Source organism: Stegastes partitus, unplaced genomic scaffold (genome assembly GCF_000690725.1).
Source record: "Stegastes partitus isolate 25-593 unplaced genomic scaffold, Stegastes_partitus-1.0.2 Scaffold3659, whole genome shotgun sequence".
Lineage (NCBI taxonomy): Eukaryota > Metazoa > Chordata > Actinopteri > Pomacentridae > Stegastes > Stegastes partitus.
Window position 1 is genome coordinate 1 of NW_007581390.1, and position 17395 is coordinate 17395.

General features: G+C 46.7%; 2 protein-coding genes across 3 annotated transcripts; one reads left to right on the plus strand and one right to left on the minus strand.

Annotated features, from left to right (window-relative positions):
- The first annotated feature begins 194 nt into the window (after positions 1-194).
- On the plus strand, positions 195-1927 carry trir (telomerase RNA component interacting RNase). Its single transcript, XM_008306436.1, has 3 exons — positions 195-1033; positions 1395-1466; positions 1546-1927. Exons 1-3 carry the CDS (start codon positions 749-751, stop codon positions 1651-1653), a joined length of 465 nt encoding a protein of 154 aa, XP_008304658.1. The 5' UTR covers positions 195-748; the 3' UTR covers positions 1654-1927.
- Positions 1928-2150: 223 nt separating this feature from the next.
- ubn2b (ubinuclein 2b) lies at positions 2151-15383 on the minus strand. 2 transcript variants are annotated; one of them, XM_008306437.1, is made up of 17 exons: positions 14724-15383; positions 13827-13955; positions 12254-12355; positions 11446-11577; positions 11194-11300; positions 10572-11070; positions 9654-9724; positions 9437-9566; positions 8966-9072; positions 8767-8877; positions 8485-8628; positions 8274-8324; positions 8134-8176; positions 5340-6614; positions 3647-3854; positions 3073-3141; positions 2151-2817 (listed from the first exon to the last, which is right to left on the minus strand). In XM_008306437.1, exons 1-17 carry the CDS (start codon positions 15051-15053, stop codon positions 2771-2773), a joined length of 3555 nt encoding a protein of 1184 aa, XP_008304659.1. In that variant the 5' UTR covers positions 15054-15383; the 3' UTR covers positions 2151-2770. The 2 variants fall into 2 exon arrangements, with proteins under 2 accessions (XP_008304659.1, XP_008304660.1); XM_008306438.1 differs by lacking the exon at positions 3073-3141.
- Positions 15384-17395: the final 2012 nt, after the last annotated feature.

Genomic DNA, 17395 nt, shown 5'->3' on the forward strand with positions numbered 1-17395 from the left:
CGTCCATCGCCGCTTGCGGCTTTAATTTTTATTTTTTTAATTAAACTGACACAAGGTGTGGACTGAATTTTTTTTTTAAAGAGCAACATGTTTCGGTGTTTTAACTCGAGCACAGCAACAGTTGCAGGGATTTATCCGCCTCTTTTTTACGTTTTATGTTTTAATCTCAGTTTCACTTCCGGCTCAGCAGGAGGCGCTGCAGCCGTAGACACGATCCAACATGGCCGACAGAAGCTGATGGACGGCGAAAGTTAGCGATGAGCGTTGGTATAAAACCTGCATTCCTGCTCGTGTTTGATGTAGAAATTTGGACTTTGACGTGCGCCGTGACTGTATTTTTACATCCTGAAACGTGCCACACATGAGCTGGAGGCTAAAGTTGAGTTTGTTCGTCTCCAAAGGCCTTAAACCGGGCGTTAGCCCGCAGCGTTAGCCACGTTAGCAGCCCAACCAGCGCCTGCTTTTGTTTTTGTCAGGAGGAGACGTTTCTGCGCCAGAGGGCTCAACCTGTGAAGCCTTTTTGCTTGTTTTTTTTGTTAACTTCGCCTTAATTCTGAAGAGCATTTATTTGTAAAGTGGTTTGTGTAGCTAACAGATTAACTCCGGAGCTTTTCGTATTGTACCGCGGGTGGGGTTCAGCTGGACTGAGTCGGCCAACTCCTCAACAAAGCCATACTTCCTACGAAGCCGACACGTACTCGCTTTGAGCCGCCGGACTGTGTTTTGAATAATAACACCACCGGGAACTATGGATTCTAGACGCGCACACGATAAACCTCATTCGAGCGGCGGCAACAGCGGCGACTCCAGCCCCGCGTCCCCCTCCGGCAGCCCCGCGCAGCCTTCGAGCGCCGCCCCGCTGCCGGCGGGCAACGTGTTCGCCAACGACGGCAGCTTCATGGAGATGTTCAAGAAGAAGATGGAGGAGGAGGAGAGGAGGAAAAAGGAGTCGCGGCAAACAGGTGGAGATGCCAGAGCCACCGAGCAAGGACAGAGCCCAGTGGAAAAGAAGGCCCCTCCCGTGACGAGCTTTGTAAGGGGTTTGGCAGTTGTAAGATGAGCTAGCAGTAGTTGAGTCCACATGAAGCACCATGCACAGTCTTACTCTGACTGGCACTTGAGTTATTGCTTTGTGAAATAATGACCAACGTGTGCCTTTTGATTGCCAGTAGCATTTCACACAGTTATCGTGTTGTCATTGAGTTATGTTGTGAACACACATGTGTAACAAATCAGCTGAGAACAGACTAGGGATGCTCCTCACTCATGATGGTTTCGCTGGTGGTGCGACAGGAGTCTAAATGTAGACCTTCTGCTCTGGTGTAGTCTCCTTCATTGGCAATCCACCTACAAGGGCTCCTGTAACGGTTTCAGTCTTCTATCCCCTAACCCAGGTGGGGAAGCGCAGAGGCGGTGTGTTCCTAAAGACCGGCATTGTTGCCAAGAAGCAGAAACAGGACACAGAAGTAAGTGGGATCGGTGACGTCGACCCGGTTCTGTGTGCTCCTGACTCTCTGACTAACCTTTGCTTCCTCTCCCCCGCAGGCTGAGCCAGGCCGGAGCGATGCTTGGTCAAAGTACATGGCTGAGGTGAAAAAGTACAAAGCCCACCAGTGTGGTGACGACGATAAAACCAGGCCTCTGGTCAAGTAGGCTCCGAAAGGGGGGACATGAGGCGACAGTGCTATGAGGGGAAACCCACCTGGGAGAAGCTCCGGCCAGTCCTGTCCTTCTCATACTGCCAGCTCAAGTTATCCTTCACTTTTAAGTCTCTCACAAACTGCTTAGATTGACTCACCCTTCTTCCTCTTTTTTTTTTTTTTTTAAATTGTTTTTGTCTTGCTTGTCATTCGTTGGACTCTGGTAATTTGATCTGGTTTCAAAAGGTGTTTCATAAACTTGGCATTGATTGTTAAGTATCTTCAAATTTGTCTTGTCTGGTTCATGTTTGGGTTCATTGATAATTTAAACTGATTTAAAAGTCAAATCCAGGTTTTAATTAAATCGACACTGCCCAGTAACGTGTTGTACCTCAGTGTTGGTTAACGTGAGATGTGTGTGTTGCAGGTAAACATGGTTCTTCATACTTGAAGCATCAGTCTCACTTGACTTTCTTTAACAAAAAAAAAAACTCCTGAAGGATTTCCAACTTGCATCAAATTCCTCCGCTCAAGGGAAAGATTTTAATTAAAAGTCAGCTTGAGTTCTATACAGAAAAGAATTCCTCCAAGAATTCAAGTACAATGAAAATGTGTACAGCTCTCATTAAAAAAAAAAAAAAAAAGAAGCTCAAATTCAACAATTTGCAGTTTACATTTCTTACAGGTATCAGTGATAATTACATGATGATAAAAACAGCACCGAATAGACACACTGACCATGCATCAGAGAGGGAGACATCATACTAAAGGCACACAGTCCCGCCAACCAATCAGGTTCAGACCCTCACACACACACACTCACACACACACACACACAGCTATAAATCCCACTCATTCGTCCTCCCTGTCCACAGTGATATAGGTCTATCTTGTAAACATTGACAGTTGTCTTTTCATTTAACAGTTCTATGAAGAATAGTACTGAAAAGTTATCAAATTGTTGTTTAAAAAAAGTTATATTGAGCTGTGGTATTCATGAAAGTTGAGCTGAAAAGTTCTCACGATGAAGCGATGCTCAGTGTGTGTTTCCTCTTGTGTCCGGTCTGTCTTGTCGCTCGAAAGCCGCGATCCGTCCTGATTTGTCCGCCGGGCGATGAAGTCCGGCTGGATCATAGAGTCTTCCTCTTAGCGTCCCCTCCCTGGCTTTGACTGACATCTGGACGGGAACAAGGACAGCACTTGAGAGCATTGCTCGACAAAATGCGTCTTGAGATGGGACGGCTGCTAAAATAACTACACAAAGGGCATGCTGCCACCAACAGATGAGCAGAGAACAGAACAGGACCAGATGGAAAAAAGGACAACCCGAGACGGAGAACACCAGACACTCCAAAGGAGAAAAGAAAGCCGGGAGAAGAGGAGGAGGAGGAATGGAGCAGGCGTTTGAGGTGGAGGGAGGGTCAGATTTTACCTGAGAAAGCGAGCTGCAAGTGAGGAGGCAGAGCAACCTGAGACCCTGACTGGAGACTCTTATACAGATCTGAGGAGACAGGACAGGGCAACAAGAAACAAGGAGGGCGGGAGGAACAAATACCAACAGAACGGGGGAGGTGAGGGGGGGGGAGAAAGAGGAGAAAAGGGAGGAGCAAGAGGAGGGCATGGAGGCAGAAGACAGCCAGACAGGAGGGGTAAAGAGAAGGCCAGGTGAGTGGCAGGTGGGGAAGTGACCGATACAGGATCGGTGGAAGAAAAAGGGGAGATTTTGGGAAATGAAGCAAACAAAATGGAATAATGTCGTACATTAATTACAGTAAGCTTACACACGATATGGTGATAAAACAAATGAGGCTCTAACATAGAACACAAAACGAGGCCTAACACAGGAACACTCAGACAACAGCAGAGCAACACACACGGTGTCCAACGTGTTCAAATGTTAAAACTAAATCCAACTAAAGCTCTTTTTTTGTCCACATCATATTATTATTTGTGTACCTGCACGGTGCCTTATTTAAATACATCTGTGGCCTGTGTGCGTCACTCACTCTGCGTCAGGGTGGAGAACGGTGCATTGCTACTGGCTGCGGAGCTGCTGGCTGCCGTGCTGGAGCCGCCGGTGCCCAGTGAAGGCAGGTTTAGCAGCGTGGGGTACTGGAAGGGCAGGGACACAGGCACCAGGCCCCCCAGCATCCCGAAGCCCAGGGGAAGCGACGAGGCCGAGCTGAGCAGACCGCCGCTTCCCGCCGTGGAGACCTGAGGAGACAACGTGTGTTATCTAATTACATGTCAGGAGGAATATTGAAGGTGAAGGAAGCAGCAGTTACTCTTGAAACACAGATCCAGGATCACATCTTGATGATGTCTTACTCTCATACAAAACTATTTATGTTGTTTTTTACAGGTTACCCAAATCCAAAAATATTTCATGACTCAGCAGAGTGTCTCGCCATAATGATCTACTGAACCTCCTGCAGTAACTCTTAACGGGAAAGAGCTTCATGACACCGTTAGGGTTGGATATTAGTTGTATTTTAGTAGCTCTCAGTTCTGATTCCTTGAGGGCAGTGTGGTTTGGGTTACCATAAAATCCTGCTTTTACATGAACGTATGAGTAATAACGTCCTGATTTACTGACTAGAACAGTCACACAAGAAGTTCTTCGGCGTGTTTAGTCATATAAAGTGAGTCCTTCCTCCACTGTTGCCCATCAGAGTAAACAAACATCCATCCGTCATCTATACACTGTTTAATCCTCACTAGGGTCGCGGGGGGCTGGAGTCTATCCCAGCTGACTCAGGGTGAAGGAAGGCATTCACACATACGGACAATTTAGAATCACCAATTAACCTCAACATGTTTCTAGACCTTGTGGGAGGAAGCCGGAGAACCCGGAGAGAACCCACGCTGCACGGGGAGAACATGGAGACTCAACGCAGAAAGAACCCGAGTGTCCTGACTGGCAGCGGTGCTAACCACCGAGCAGCCGCCTTGCAGCCCGTAAACAAACATTTCAATCAATTAATATAGTTGCTGTTTTCTTCAAACCAGTGATGTTACACAACCTGACAGCACATCCACTTCACGAAGGTGGTAGACTAGTAGGTTTGTAGTGTGAGAAACGCAGTAGCAAGTTGTTGCAGTGACAGCAAAGTGTTGCTAAATGGGCACTAAAGTCACTTTAGTCAGCTGTAGTAAGCCTCCATAAGCACATTACTTACTGACAGTGTGATTTGTGTTTGTAAAAAAGAAAGCGTCCTCCTGCCTTCTTCACAGCAGAGTGGTGTAAAACACTGGATAAAAGTTATCAGCAGAAACCAGAAGCTAGATAAAGTAATTAACGATAGCAGCAATGATTTCTGGGCTCTTTTCATGTTTACTTCAGTCCAGTCCCGTTTCTTGTGCAACAATTTGCAGCAGCGGTTGTTAAATTTTACTGACTGTTGCAAGACGATTTGTTTGTGCTGTCCGCCTGCTAATCTAACAGCTCAGCAACAGTTGAGTGGATTAACGGAGAATAATGCCCCACACGCGACTTACTGAGACAAAGGAGATAAAGAAGCCACAGAGGCGTTCGACTCATTCAGCTGACGGCGCAGAAGGATAGTCGTAGATATATTTACTGCTGTGAGTGACATTTGTTTAGCTGCTAATGAGTAGAATCAGAACTTGTAGAGCCGGTTCCCGATGCCCAACATGTGCTGAATAATGATTGAAGGAGACGCTGCAGGCAGCACAAACCTGTGGCAACTGAGAAGAGACAGATGACGACGGGACAGACGCGACTGTCTTGGCCCCCTGAGGTGTCCCGCCCCCGGGCCTCTGACGCTGGCCTGGGGTAACAGAGGCCGTTGTGGGGGAGGCACTGGATCCTGAATGCTTGCTTATGGATGAGGTGTTAATAAGGCTGGTGTTGGTGGTACTGTTGTTGTTGGGGGGCTTCTGGCTGCCTGGAGGAGTGTAGCTGCCTTGCCCCGGCTTGGTTGCTCCTCCTTGGGCACCTGAGAACTGCGGGCGGAACCCTGCTGGGTTTTTGGGAGGGTACTGGTGTATGGAGGGGGCTGCCTGAGACCTGGGAGAGATTGAAGGTGAGGCTGAAGTGGCGGTGGTGACGACGGGGTTGGGGGTGCGCGGGGTGAGCTTGACGATGGGCGGGATGCTGCTGTGGGTGGACTTGGTGAGGGTGGCGTGCATAGGGGTGATGAAGTTGGACTGCGGCTGTGGCTGAACGGTGGGGAGCGTCTGGGACAGGGAGGGGGAGGATTTACTCTGAGGGGTCTGGGGCAGGCGGGGCGTCAGGAAGGTTTTGGGAGTCATGAAGGAGGATGATGAGAGGGCGTGTGGCCTGGACTGAGGCGATGTGATGATGAGAGTGTCACCGCTGTTGGCTTTATTATTATTGCTGCCTTTGAGGAGGCCAGAAGGGGGAGTGGAGACCCCCGTCTTTGATCCTGGGGCCACTAGCGGAGACGCAGTGGGTGGTGGACGTGGCTTAGGAGGGGACACTGAGGCAGGCATGTTGGCTTTAGTCACACCCACACCCAAAGGTCTCTGAGTGTTCAACACTGAGTGTCTGTGCGCCTGCGCAGTGCCCTTAACAACCCCCATCGCATCCACCCTCACTGAGGGCAGAGGAGAGGGCGTGATGGAGGAAGGCCGAGACACGGAGGTGGAGGAAGACGAAGAGGTAGAGATGTAGTGAGGTGCATTGGAGCTGGGAGTGCTGACAGAGTTCTTTTTCTGATGCTGGATGAGCGGCGAGGGGTGGAGGGCGGAGGGGTTGGCGACAGTCTTGGGTCCGTCGGGGGACGGGGGGCTGTCCCCCTGAGCCAGGCCCTTGGCTGCGTTGCCGAGGATGGCCAGGGCCTGAGAGATCGAGTCCAAGGAGGGAGCCTCGTCGAGGGAATCGAGGCATATGGGCTCCGCCGGTGACTGAGGCGGTCGCTTGGCAACCTGGGCAGCAGGGGAGGGAGTGGCTCCCGCTGACGGCGTGGACCGCTGAACCCACACAGTCTCCTGCAAGCACACATGACACAAAACACAACGGTTACACAAACTACTGAACAAGCCATCTGTATTGTAGTGATGATAAAGGATAAGTTCACAGTTTTGTTTAATTTTTACAAGCTAATCCGAAAACATCATATGACACATCCATATGTACACATACAGATGTTTTAGTCACTATTTCTACCTTCTTTTATGGCTATTAAGAGATTCGTCTCTACATCCATTTCAATGTAGATTGTCCTTTTAGATACTATGCGACATGCACTGTGCTCACTACTGGGTCGCACACATCCACAGGTATTCTTTAAAACAGCTGTATTTCTGTGCATTTTGGCCTTTTTAAAAAAAATATATTTTGTTTGGCCTTTAGTTGATAGTGCAGTAGAGAGAAACAGGAAAGTGGGAGATCCTGTGGAAAAAGGCCACGAGCGGGATTTGAACTCATGACCTCCGTATCATGGACTGTACCTGGGCCACCAGCTCAACCAGGTGAGCTATAGCTACATAGTGATACCTTAACACCCAAACACTTCTAACTCACTGAAAACTGAGCTTTTGAAAAACTTCCAGGGTAAAGACGTTCAGAAACTACATCCACAGTGTTGAAATGTAGACAGGAGAAAAAAAAGAGTTTTTGTGCAACGTTATAATCAAACGTTTACACATTACTGTTCACCTACTCGTCCACCATATTGAGGAACAGCGGCTTCAGAATCGGTCTACACATGTGATTCCCCGGTTCCTAAAAGCGACATCGTTAGTAACCCACCAGAATCCACAACAGCTTTTCTCAGGCTTCGATTAGCCGACATGGCTTTAGGGTTGATGGTTGTTTAGCCATCTGTTGTTGAGGCATGTTCGTGGCAGCACTTTGAGTTTGCATCTTCACATTGATGGGGAAAACACATTTTTTTAAAAATACCTGTATCTGTATCCAAAATAGGACTTTCCTCCTTAAGACTTGACACTAACTTGAATTGTATAATTGAAGGAATTCATCGGCTTTTCCTCCATATTGCCGTCCACGCCTGGCTGGATGCCTCCTTTCTACTGGCCGCATGGGCGTTTGTCACAGCTAATAAAGTCTGCTGGCTTGACTCGACGCAGAAACAAACTGTCATGGGACGAAGCAAGCGACTGGAAATAAATGGTTTCACGGCGCAGGAGTGACGCCGACACATTCTGTTGGAAGAGCCCCTTCATATTGTATGTAAAATAATATATATCCTAAAGTACTAAATGAATCTATTTTGTTTTCCTTGCTTACTACCTACTTAAAGGAATAATGTATGAATTTATACTCAGATAAAGGTATGGGTTTACAACTATTGTTTGAAGACAGATTTATTTTTGAACCTTTCCTTTGTAAGGTTTGTAAAATCTCAGATCAGTTTTGGATGCAAGTACAACTACATGCAGCTACATCTTTATCTAAGCTTGAACTTTTAAAGGTTCACAAACAGCCCATTCATCAGAAAACACATTCATGGAACCACACAGTGTGACCGACGGCGCTACAACTGACCTTTGGCTTGGCCTTGGGAGTAGGAACCATCTTCTTCTTTGCTCTGAGGCAAAATAAGAAAAAAAAAAAAGCGAGTGAATTCGAGTTTGCAAACAAGTCAGCCGCGAAGGAACAGATTAGAAGCAAGTCAGATGACTCACGTGTAGCCTGTGAGATGACCGTGAGCCATGGTGCTCTCTTTGAACAGCATCCTGTCGACAGAAACATGAACACACCATACAGTCATGTTGAGGGATTTGTTATTCAGATAGCAAGTGCTGATGATGTGGGCTGCTTTGCTTCTAGTTTTGAAAAAAAAATACACAATACAGCAAGTAGTTACTGCAATTATTCTTAGCAGGACCCACACACCTGGCTTGCATCCATCCTTTGGGCCAGAGAGGTTTCACTTCCGTCTCCATGAAGGCTTTGAGGTAGTCTTCCAGAGACAGCGAGTTCTTGCCTTCCAGCTCGTAGCAGGTGAGCTTCACCCGCACCAAGTTACACAGCAACGTCCTGGAGAGCACACACACATTCAAAGACTCTATTATTACCCAAAGAGAAGTGAGCAGGATCAAGTCTTTACACATCTCATGCTTATTATGTGTATTTAACAGTGTGAGATATGAACCTCCCTCCCTCGGTCAAACCGACCTGAGCTTGTCGTCCCAGACAAACTTCTTTCGAGGCCCCATCACCCTCTTCCCTGGTTTCTCCTCATCATCGTCCTCTGACCCATTTTTCTCTCCCTCCTCAGACTGCTGCCTGTGAGCACAGAATCGAACATCACATGTCAAAGTAGCCGCGTAGCTGGAAGCTATGTTCAAAATAAGAGCCGCGGCTGACTCCTTACTTTGCCACTTTGGCGATGCAGTCCATGTTGTATCGAGCGATCTGCTCCGGCATCACGCTGCACACTGCCAGCTTCAGCTTCAGCAGGGGCGGTCGAAGTCGATCATCCTAGGCAACGGGGGATGAGCACAGTCGGAGAATCACACACACACACATGCAGGACAGCACACTCACCAGCTAAATATAGACTCAGATAATGGGCACGCGGCCAGGAGACACAGAAACAATGGCTTTCGCACACATTTAGACACACCTGACAGCTCATAGGCTTAGGTCTTGTGGAAAGCAGGATAATATAAACCTCTAGGCGTCATTTAAATAATGAAATGAAGCTCCTGCGTTACTCAACTTCTAGCAGTTCAGTTCTGCAAATGACTGTTTATAAAGCACATCAGATATCCTTACAAAACTGGCAGAATGCACTGCAGTCTGACTGAAAGTGACTCTATCTTTGTCCTTCACTGCTACTCACCTGTATGTTGAGGCTGAGCTTCTTAAGGCGTTTGAGCAGAGCTTCTTTATTGCAGGGCACAAAGGCCTCCAGGTGAGAGTAGACGGCTGAACGCACCTCTGCAGGCTGCTCCTGAACCTGCAGCTCAATGCTGCCACACAGACACACACACAGATTTACATTTGTTTGATTTTTATACCGAAAAGGAAACATAACAGGAAATGTAAATGGTACTAACTCCAGCAGGATGTTGTTCATGTCCAGTGTGAAGAATTTCTTCCTGCCCTCCTCATCGAACAGACGGGACGCCTGTGAAGAAGAAACACACATCAGACAGACTGTCTCTCAGAGAATCACCATCTTGAAAGACACGGTTGTCAAGAGAGGAGATCATTAAAATCCTAAAAATCCAAACAGCCACTCACTAAGCATCTGATTCTAGACACTTGCAGATGTGCACACACGACAGAGTTGTAGCTGCTGTTATTCTACTAGTTGTATTGTTGTCTGTGCAGCAGACCCCTCTGTCTAAAACAAACTTCTTCCAAGAGAGACCAATAAAGGCACCTTAACCTTAGTTTTCAGCCCGCTTGGAAGCAGCTTTGCATGCATGTGTAGTAGATCAGCATTTACACATTAGAGCGCACTCACACGTGTGGAAAGCATAACACCGTCGTTATCCAAAATTATTTGGCAACAGCTAAGCTTAACCGACAGTTCCTAGAGTCCACATTAAGCTGGAGAAGACTGTATGCTGCTCCCTCTGTCAGAGACCTTCTGCAGATGTGTCTAAAACATTAATAGATATTAAATCATTTGTGAACTTATTATTCCAAAAACTGGGTGCTCTCCTTCCTGGTTGGCGACGGCGTGGAGCTATGATGTGTTTTAGTGTCGTTCAGTTATTGTTTGGACTATTAGATGGTGTTAATTAGCTTGTTGGCTTTTTGCATCTTTTATGACTGTAATGAAAACGTTACTCCTGGTTGTTAATGCCATTTCTGCGTTGCACTTGCTTATCTGCTCTATGTTGTTTGTTACTCGTTGCTTATCTCGTCAGTACACTCTTGAAACTCCCTTTGAGCCAAACACCATCAAGATCACATTTGGGTTACACTCTTAAACATGCGATTCAGCAGAACACTAAAGCTCCTACCGCTCTCAGGTCTTCAATGCGCTTTGTGAGCGGTCCTGGGAGTCCGCTGGGCAGAGGAGGAGGGGTCATCACGGCACCCTGCGCCACCCTGTTGCCGCCCGCTTTATGCCCCATCCCGAAGGAGCCGTTCTCCCCCTGCGCCGGGCTGGAGGGCTGAGGCGAGTCCAGCATCCCGAAGTCCAGGTCGCCCATCATGTCCTGCAGCACGTCGTTGTTGGCCGAGCCGAGCAGCGACATCACGGCCGGGTCGGCGGTCAGGTCGGCCATGTTGCAGTCGTTGCCGCCGGCGGCCTTGGGGTGGGCGTTGAGGAGTGCACTGTTGGTGTTGGGCACTTTGGCGGTGGGTCGCGGCAGACCGGCGGTGGTGGCCAGGTTCTTCTTGCGCATCTCCTCCTTCTCCCGGGTGAAGCGGCGGAGCATGTTGGCCAGGTGGAGGGAGTCCTTCATCAGCTTCTTCCTCTTCTTCTTCTCTGGCCGGTGGACATTCAAAGCTGAAACTCTGCCAAAAGAGAAGACGCACAAAGATATTTAAATGCAGGGTTTCCTACAGATTCATGTTGACCACACACACTCTGAAAAAAAGGGCAATCAGTGCTTAAAATCCTGGATACTAAAACCTCACCCTGGCTTTGGAACTTTGTTTTTTCTGGGTTTCTTGTCCTCCAGAATTCCACCATCTTGCTTTTTCCGTCGTTTTTTAATCACTCGCTCTTCACCATCTTTCATCTTCTGCAAACAGACAAAAATAAAGAACAATCTGCTTTATTACTTTGGCATAACAACATCAGATTTCAACAGGTTTAATGCTGACATACTCACACGAGTGCGTTTATTTACAAAGTGTTCTCACGAGCACAGAGAGGCGAGCACCTACCTTGAAGTGATTATCGTCCGTGCCTGCGTTTTCTCCCTCTGAGTCAGACGCAGCTCTGAACTGCAGAGTGCCTGTGTTGATGTAGAAGCCTCCGTGTTTTGTGGTGAGGGAGGCTGGTACCAGCTCGTCATACTGAGGTCGGGAGAAATTTACAATCACGGTCAGTGTTCTTCCACTGCTGTTTGCTGCAAAAGCATTTCTAGCATTGTTGCTCCCAGATTTATGACACACACTAATACTGAACTGTATTGACTGTGTACTAAATACTGTTATATGTGCTTTTTTTTCAGTAAGTGAATGAGAAAAAGGATGGATGAATGAGAAACTGACGCACTTGAGGAGCGATAACACCAAAAATGATACAAGATGCATGCAACTTAACGAACCAGTGTGCAGGATTTAGGTGTGTAGGTTGTGTTTTCATTAGTTTAGAATGATTCAGATCCTCTTCCACAAAGCGTGCTGTGTTTCTACAGTAGCCCAGAGGAGACAAACTAAATGCTGGCTCTAGTGGGGGCTTTTTGAGTTTCTACAGAGAAGTGGCAGCCACCATATGTCCTTCTACACCGGGGTGAGAGAGGCCTATTCATGTAGTTATAATCTGTTAATAAATCCTACGCACTGGTCCTTTAAGAAAACTAACGCTACAATTAAACTCACTGTTTTCAAAGATTCATTTTTTTCTCTGTGTGTGTGCGCACAGGTGGCTCTTTCTGTTTTTCCAGCTGTGACAATCCAGTTTCCATCGTGGAACAATAACATCCTCCAAACAAACAACAACAATCAAAACAAAAACAAGTCGACTCACAGCCTCTGAATTGTCTATGAACGGGTCGGTCTCGTCGTAGCCGTAGCCGATGTCGATGAGATCCTGCATCCTGTCTTTTTTCTTCTTCTTTGTGGTGCCGCCCTGCAAACGAAGACACAACTATCAGAAAACATTTAAGTTATATTACACATACGCAAACAGCCTTAACATTAGACTCCAATCAGGTCCCTCCTGTGCCATCAAAACAGCTTTGACAAGTCGAGGCCTGGCCTTCACAGACCTCTGCAGGTGTCCTGTGTTTGCAGGACAACTGATCCTTAACTACATTTGCAATGTGGCAGCGAGCACCGTCCTGCTGAAAGAGGCTACCAGGTGATACTGGTGCCGTGGAGGGGTGCATGTCCACATGACTCCCAGCAGAACATTCCCCAGAGCACTACGCTGCCACCACTGGCTTGCCTTCCTCCCACAGTGCATCCAGCTGCCATCCTGGTACACAGTGATACCTCATCATGACAGATACCAGCATGGATACGACCTCTTTGCAGCTCCACACGCAGCAAACTGTGACGCTCCGTGTACTCTGACACTTAACAGTATTAACATTTTTCAGCAGTTTTTACTACAGCAGCTCCTCTGCTTCACTAGTTGTTCTTCCTTTTGTTACCACCGCATGTGGAGAACAACCACAAGACCCGCTGTTTTAGAGACATCCAGTCGTCTAGCCATCACAACCTGGCCCTTATAAAAGTCTCTCTGATTCGTACATTGCCCAATACGTCAGCGACAAGAACTCACTTTTTACTGGCTGTCTGATTTATCCCACATCATTGACTTCAGCAGCTTCACTAAATGTACTTTGTCGAGTGCATCGTGGGACAACGTGTTCAGAAACAGCACTCACAAAGCTTTCATTTTTGCAGCCCAGAGTTGAGACTCAAACACTGGACCCAATCAGAGAAAGAAACTAAAGAATAAATGGACCCAACAACTGGTTAATACATTCAGGAAGGTCCTCATTAACCACGCTGGGCTTTGTTTACTGATAGTCAGACTGTCTAACTGTGGTATTGATTTCATTCCTACATGTCTTTATTAATCCCAATTTCCACAGAAATGACAAGACATTCCTCGTCTTCTGGCCGGGAACCATGAAACCCAAGAACTGATTAACGTCAGTGGCTGATCAGAGAGTACATGAGGTGTCACAAAAACAAATATTTCAAGGACAAGTGGAGGCAAAAATCCTGAAAGACTTATTTTTTAATTTTACTAAAGTTACCAAAAGGTAGCAGAGCTGCTGTGGGTTCTGGGTAATAAACAACATGTAGAAAGACAAAACAGAGCATTTTAAACACATCAGATTTCTCCAAAACAGACGTCCAGATGTGTACACAGAATTTAAAAGTGTTGTCAAAACGTTCAAATCCTGGAAGGTTACAGTTTTAAACTGTGACAGCTGCATCTGTGGTTGCAGTTCCTCTCGCACAACTTTCGTTTTTAATAATAAGAGTTAATTTCTTTTGGTGCCAGATTTGGTTTCAAGAATCATACGACCAAATCTCTGTCAGAGCGCCACTCCTTTTAAGAATGTAGAGATTATACGACTTACATATTTGTTCTCGAATTTCCTGGCCAGCTCCTCTACCTCCCGTCTCTCCTTCTCATCATCAGCAAACGGGTCGGTGGGGTCCAGCGGAGGAGTGAGTCCTTTAGGTGCTGTGGAACTTGCAAGCTTTACCTGAGAAGCAAAAAATAAATAAAATGAAAATTGGCCATGAACCTCATTAGTCATGCTTTCCTCCACTGATTCTGCACATTCAACCCAGGATGCTTATTTTAAGTGACATAATGTCCTCTGCTGTGGCTGCAAACGGGTCTAATTAAGATCTGACAAAACTTGCGGATGATGTAATCAGAGTTATAGGAGACCACAGGTTTCAAACGTCGCATTCATGTCATACCACAGTTACAATATTCATGACGTGTGAATAGCACTCGCGTCCAAGTTATATTTATGACTTTCTGAAAGGGCTTAAATATCCAACCTGGCATTTCAAGTTACACAAATCGGTCTCAAAACTTGTCTTTACAGCCAATGCACTGTGTCTGAACTGAACCAACCGTGCAACTGCTTCGAGCTGTGCTGTGACATGAATGCCTGCAAGTTGTAAACACTGGTATTTCTCCCCTCCCTGACATCCATCCCATATTATGTGAACACAGGATTAACCAGGGATCAGTGTTTCTGGAGCTTCACTGGTGCATCTGACAAACAGGCAGATCCAGGATGTGTCAGTTTACTCATTTTGTGGAAATCAGTATAAAAAACACCACAAACTCTGATTAAATGTAAAGCATAAGAGGTGTAATTGTTCCCTGAGCCCCTGCTGGGAGCCTTTTTAACCCAACATGTCCACATTAAGCAGCAGCTCCAAGTCTGACATCTGTTCCCCCCACAGAGCCCCGGAGCCCGGCCAGGTCGGGCCCCGCCGCCGCCTGTCCTGACCTGAGAAACAGTTGAGTGGACCAGCTCGCCGTAGTTGAACTCGGAGGATCCCCGGTCGTTGGGCTCGGACAGCGGCAGGTTGAGTCGGACGGTCGGTTTCTTCTCCTCGCTCTCCGCGTCGCCTCCCTTCGCGCTGCCGAACAGACCTCCGCCGCCGCCGCCGCCGCCACCTCCTGACCCGACCGCCGCGACACTTCCACCTCCATCTTTCCCGAAAGTGATGTCGACGACCTCATCTTCGCGGCGGCGCTTCTTGCTGGACTCCGGCGTCGGCGGCGAGGCGTTGAAGGATGAGATGGTGACGAACGGCACTTTCCGCGGCTCTGCCATTTGACGCTCTCCGTCCGACGACCGGGCACACAAAACGCGGAGCGCCACGCTCCTCTGAGCCGCCGCTGGCTGGGGAGCTACAACCGGAGATGGTCGACGAGTGCAGCTAGCTAGTTGCTCTGCTAGTTAGCCTCCTCGGAGCGAGTGCTGCCGGCAACACAATGACTTTTATCTCCGCTCCGCCCGGTTTAATCCATATAGTGCGATCCGCGGCACGGCCCCCCGCGCCTACGAGGGACTTAAACAGAAGAAAATCGCAGTTTTGAGTGCTTCCATGAAATTGGTGGTTAGCTACCGCAAGGAGGATTGTGAAGTAGCCATCTTGATCATTATTATCATTATTCAGAGGCTGGGCGTGCGTATGAAAAGAAAGCGGAACCCGGGGAGGAAGAGGAACCGCGTCCGACCAATGGCGGCGCGGAAACACGCCCACCTGACTGACGAGCGCGAATGTGCGGGAGGCGACGGTTCTGCACGGGCGGGATGTCCGGACCTCGGAGCATCTCCTCTGTTTACTGCAAGGAGAAAGGCTATTTTAGGAGCTTTTCTGCCCTGATTTCTAGTTTTAAAAAATAAAATCTGTAAAATACACATTAAACTCCTCAGTAGTTAAAGCGGAAGTGATTAAAGTTGAGGATGACATGTGGGCTCACTCTCCACAGATGGTACAGTTTGTTATGCACATGTAAAGAGCAGTTGTGAAAGAGGTCATCACAACCTTCACTTAAGTAGAAGTACAACACAGCAAGTTTACAAGTCACATAAATCATCCTCATTGCACTGTTATACACACTGTATAACCTTTTCCCTTTAATAAGCTCAGTTTGCACCACTACACACTATAGTACACATTATCCATATTATTACTGCTTATGCACCTCTGGTTGTTTTGTTCTTGTGACATGTGCAATGGCAATAAAGTTTAATAAATCTAATCCTGCATGAAATATCTTAGTGGAGTACAAATCCAGGTTTAGTCCCTCTGACTGATATATTACTATATATGACATCTACATTAATAATAGTGAAGCATCAGTGTGTCATGTTACTGTTGTACACAACATCCAGCAGAAGTGAGTACACCAAACACAACATCACTTAAATGTCAAACGTCCCAACGCTCCAGTGTGTTTGCTCTTGTATGCAATTAAAAACTTACAGTTTAAACCTACTATGTTAAAAATACCGGACTCACAGTGGGAAGGTCGGTACATCTGTCATAACGCATCACCTTTATTCTTGATGACAAACTCATAGAGGATATAGGTGTTGGACACATTTCTGTCATTCTTCAGACTGTTTCTTTCACCTGCTCTTTATCGGTGGAGTTGTGTCGCTCTACCTTTTTATTTAAAATGGCCCAAATGTGTTCTGTTAGATTCAGGTCAGACCACCTTCTTCTTCTTCTTTTGAAACTCTTGGGTGATTTTGTCAGTTTGCTCTGAGTCATTATCATACTAGAATAGTCCTCTTCTGCCAAACTTCTGCAGTCTGAGGGTCATCTTGTCAGCCAGTAGTTTGGTTTATCCACAGACGTTCATGGTGCATCTATAAATGTGTTATTCACCAACACCATTTACACTTGTTTACCTCCGTGCTCCCATGCAAAGTTTAATATATCAGTTTACAAGAGTAATTCAGAATGTTATCAGCCTCCTCGAGGACAAGGGACGTAACGCCCATCAAATGTTTGAAGCAATTAAAGAAGAAGGAAAGCTTTGAGCAACAGCCCACCAGCTCAAAGCCTTTCTCTGCTTTATTCTTTGATTGCTTCATGCATAAGAGTTTTTGTGGACATTGCTACAAGGCGTTGTAGTTTACAGTTATGGACGTAACACCTCTTGTTTCCAGGTGAGGCCGAAAACTTTTCAAAGTACGCTTGTGGTTACAGAAAGCAAGCAGGGAACTAATTGCATCTTTTAACTCCAGTGGCTGTCAGAAGTCGCCATCCAGAACCGGTGTTAAAATGTGTTGACTAACCCCTTAATTTCAAAATGTGAAAACAATACAAGTCAGACTTTTATTTCAAGTCTCAGTGTTGGTTAGTGAATGACTAATGACAGCTCAGTTACAGTTTTGGTCGCCCCTTTACTCCTCCTGTTTCTAAGCTTGGGTGAGATGTGACTCATTGCTGGAAAGAGACTTTCTGAAATCGTTTTTTTTGCTGACTGACAGTTTTAATGTTGTAATAACGTACTGGCATAATAAAACTTGCTTTGTTGTGAAACATTAATGCACTGTGCAGTACGTAAAAGTGTTCTTTGGAGCTGAGTTTTCTCTCTGGAAAAACATATTTATTCTCCAATAATGACAATAAGGTGATAATTCAGTTCATAAACATA

Coding starts and splice junctions, on each gene's coding strand:
- trir (XM_008306436.1), top strand. CDS start 749: ATGGATTCTAGACGCGCACACGATAAACCTCATTCGAGCGGCGGCAAC. Junction 1,034..1,394: donor CCCCTCCCGTGACGAGCTTT/GTAAGGGGTTTG, acceptor CCCCTAACCCAG/GTGGGGAAGCGCAGAGGCGG. Junction 1,467..1,545: donor AGCAGAAACAGGACACAGAA/GTAAGTGGGATC, acceptor TCTCCCCCGCAG/GCTGAGCCAGGCCGGAGCGA.
- ubn2b (XM_008306437.1), bottom strand. CDS start 15,053: ATGGCAGAGCCGCGGAAAGTGCCGTTCGTCACCATCTCATCCTTCAAC. Junction 13,956..14,723: donor TCCACTCAACTGTTTCTCAG/GTCAGGACAGGC, acceptor TTTGCTTCTCAG/GTAAAGCTTGCAAGTTCCAC. Junction 11,578..12,253: donor TCATAGACAATTCAGAGGCT/GTGAGTCGACTT, acceptor TCCCGACCTCAG/TATGACGAGCTGGTACCAGC.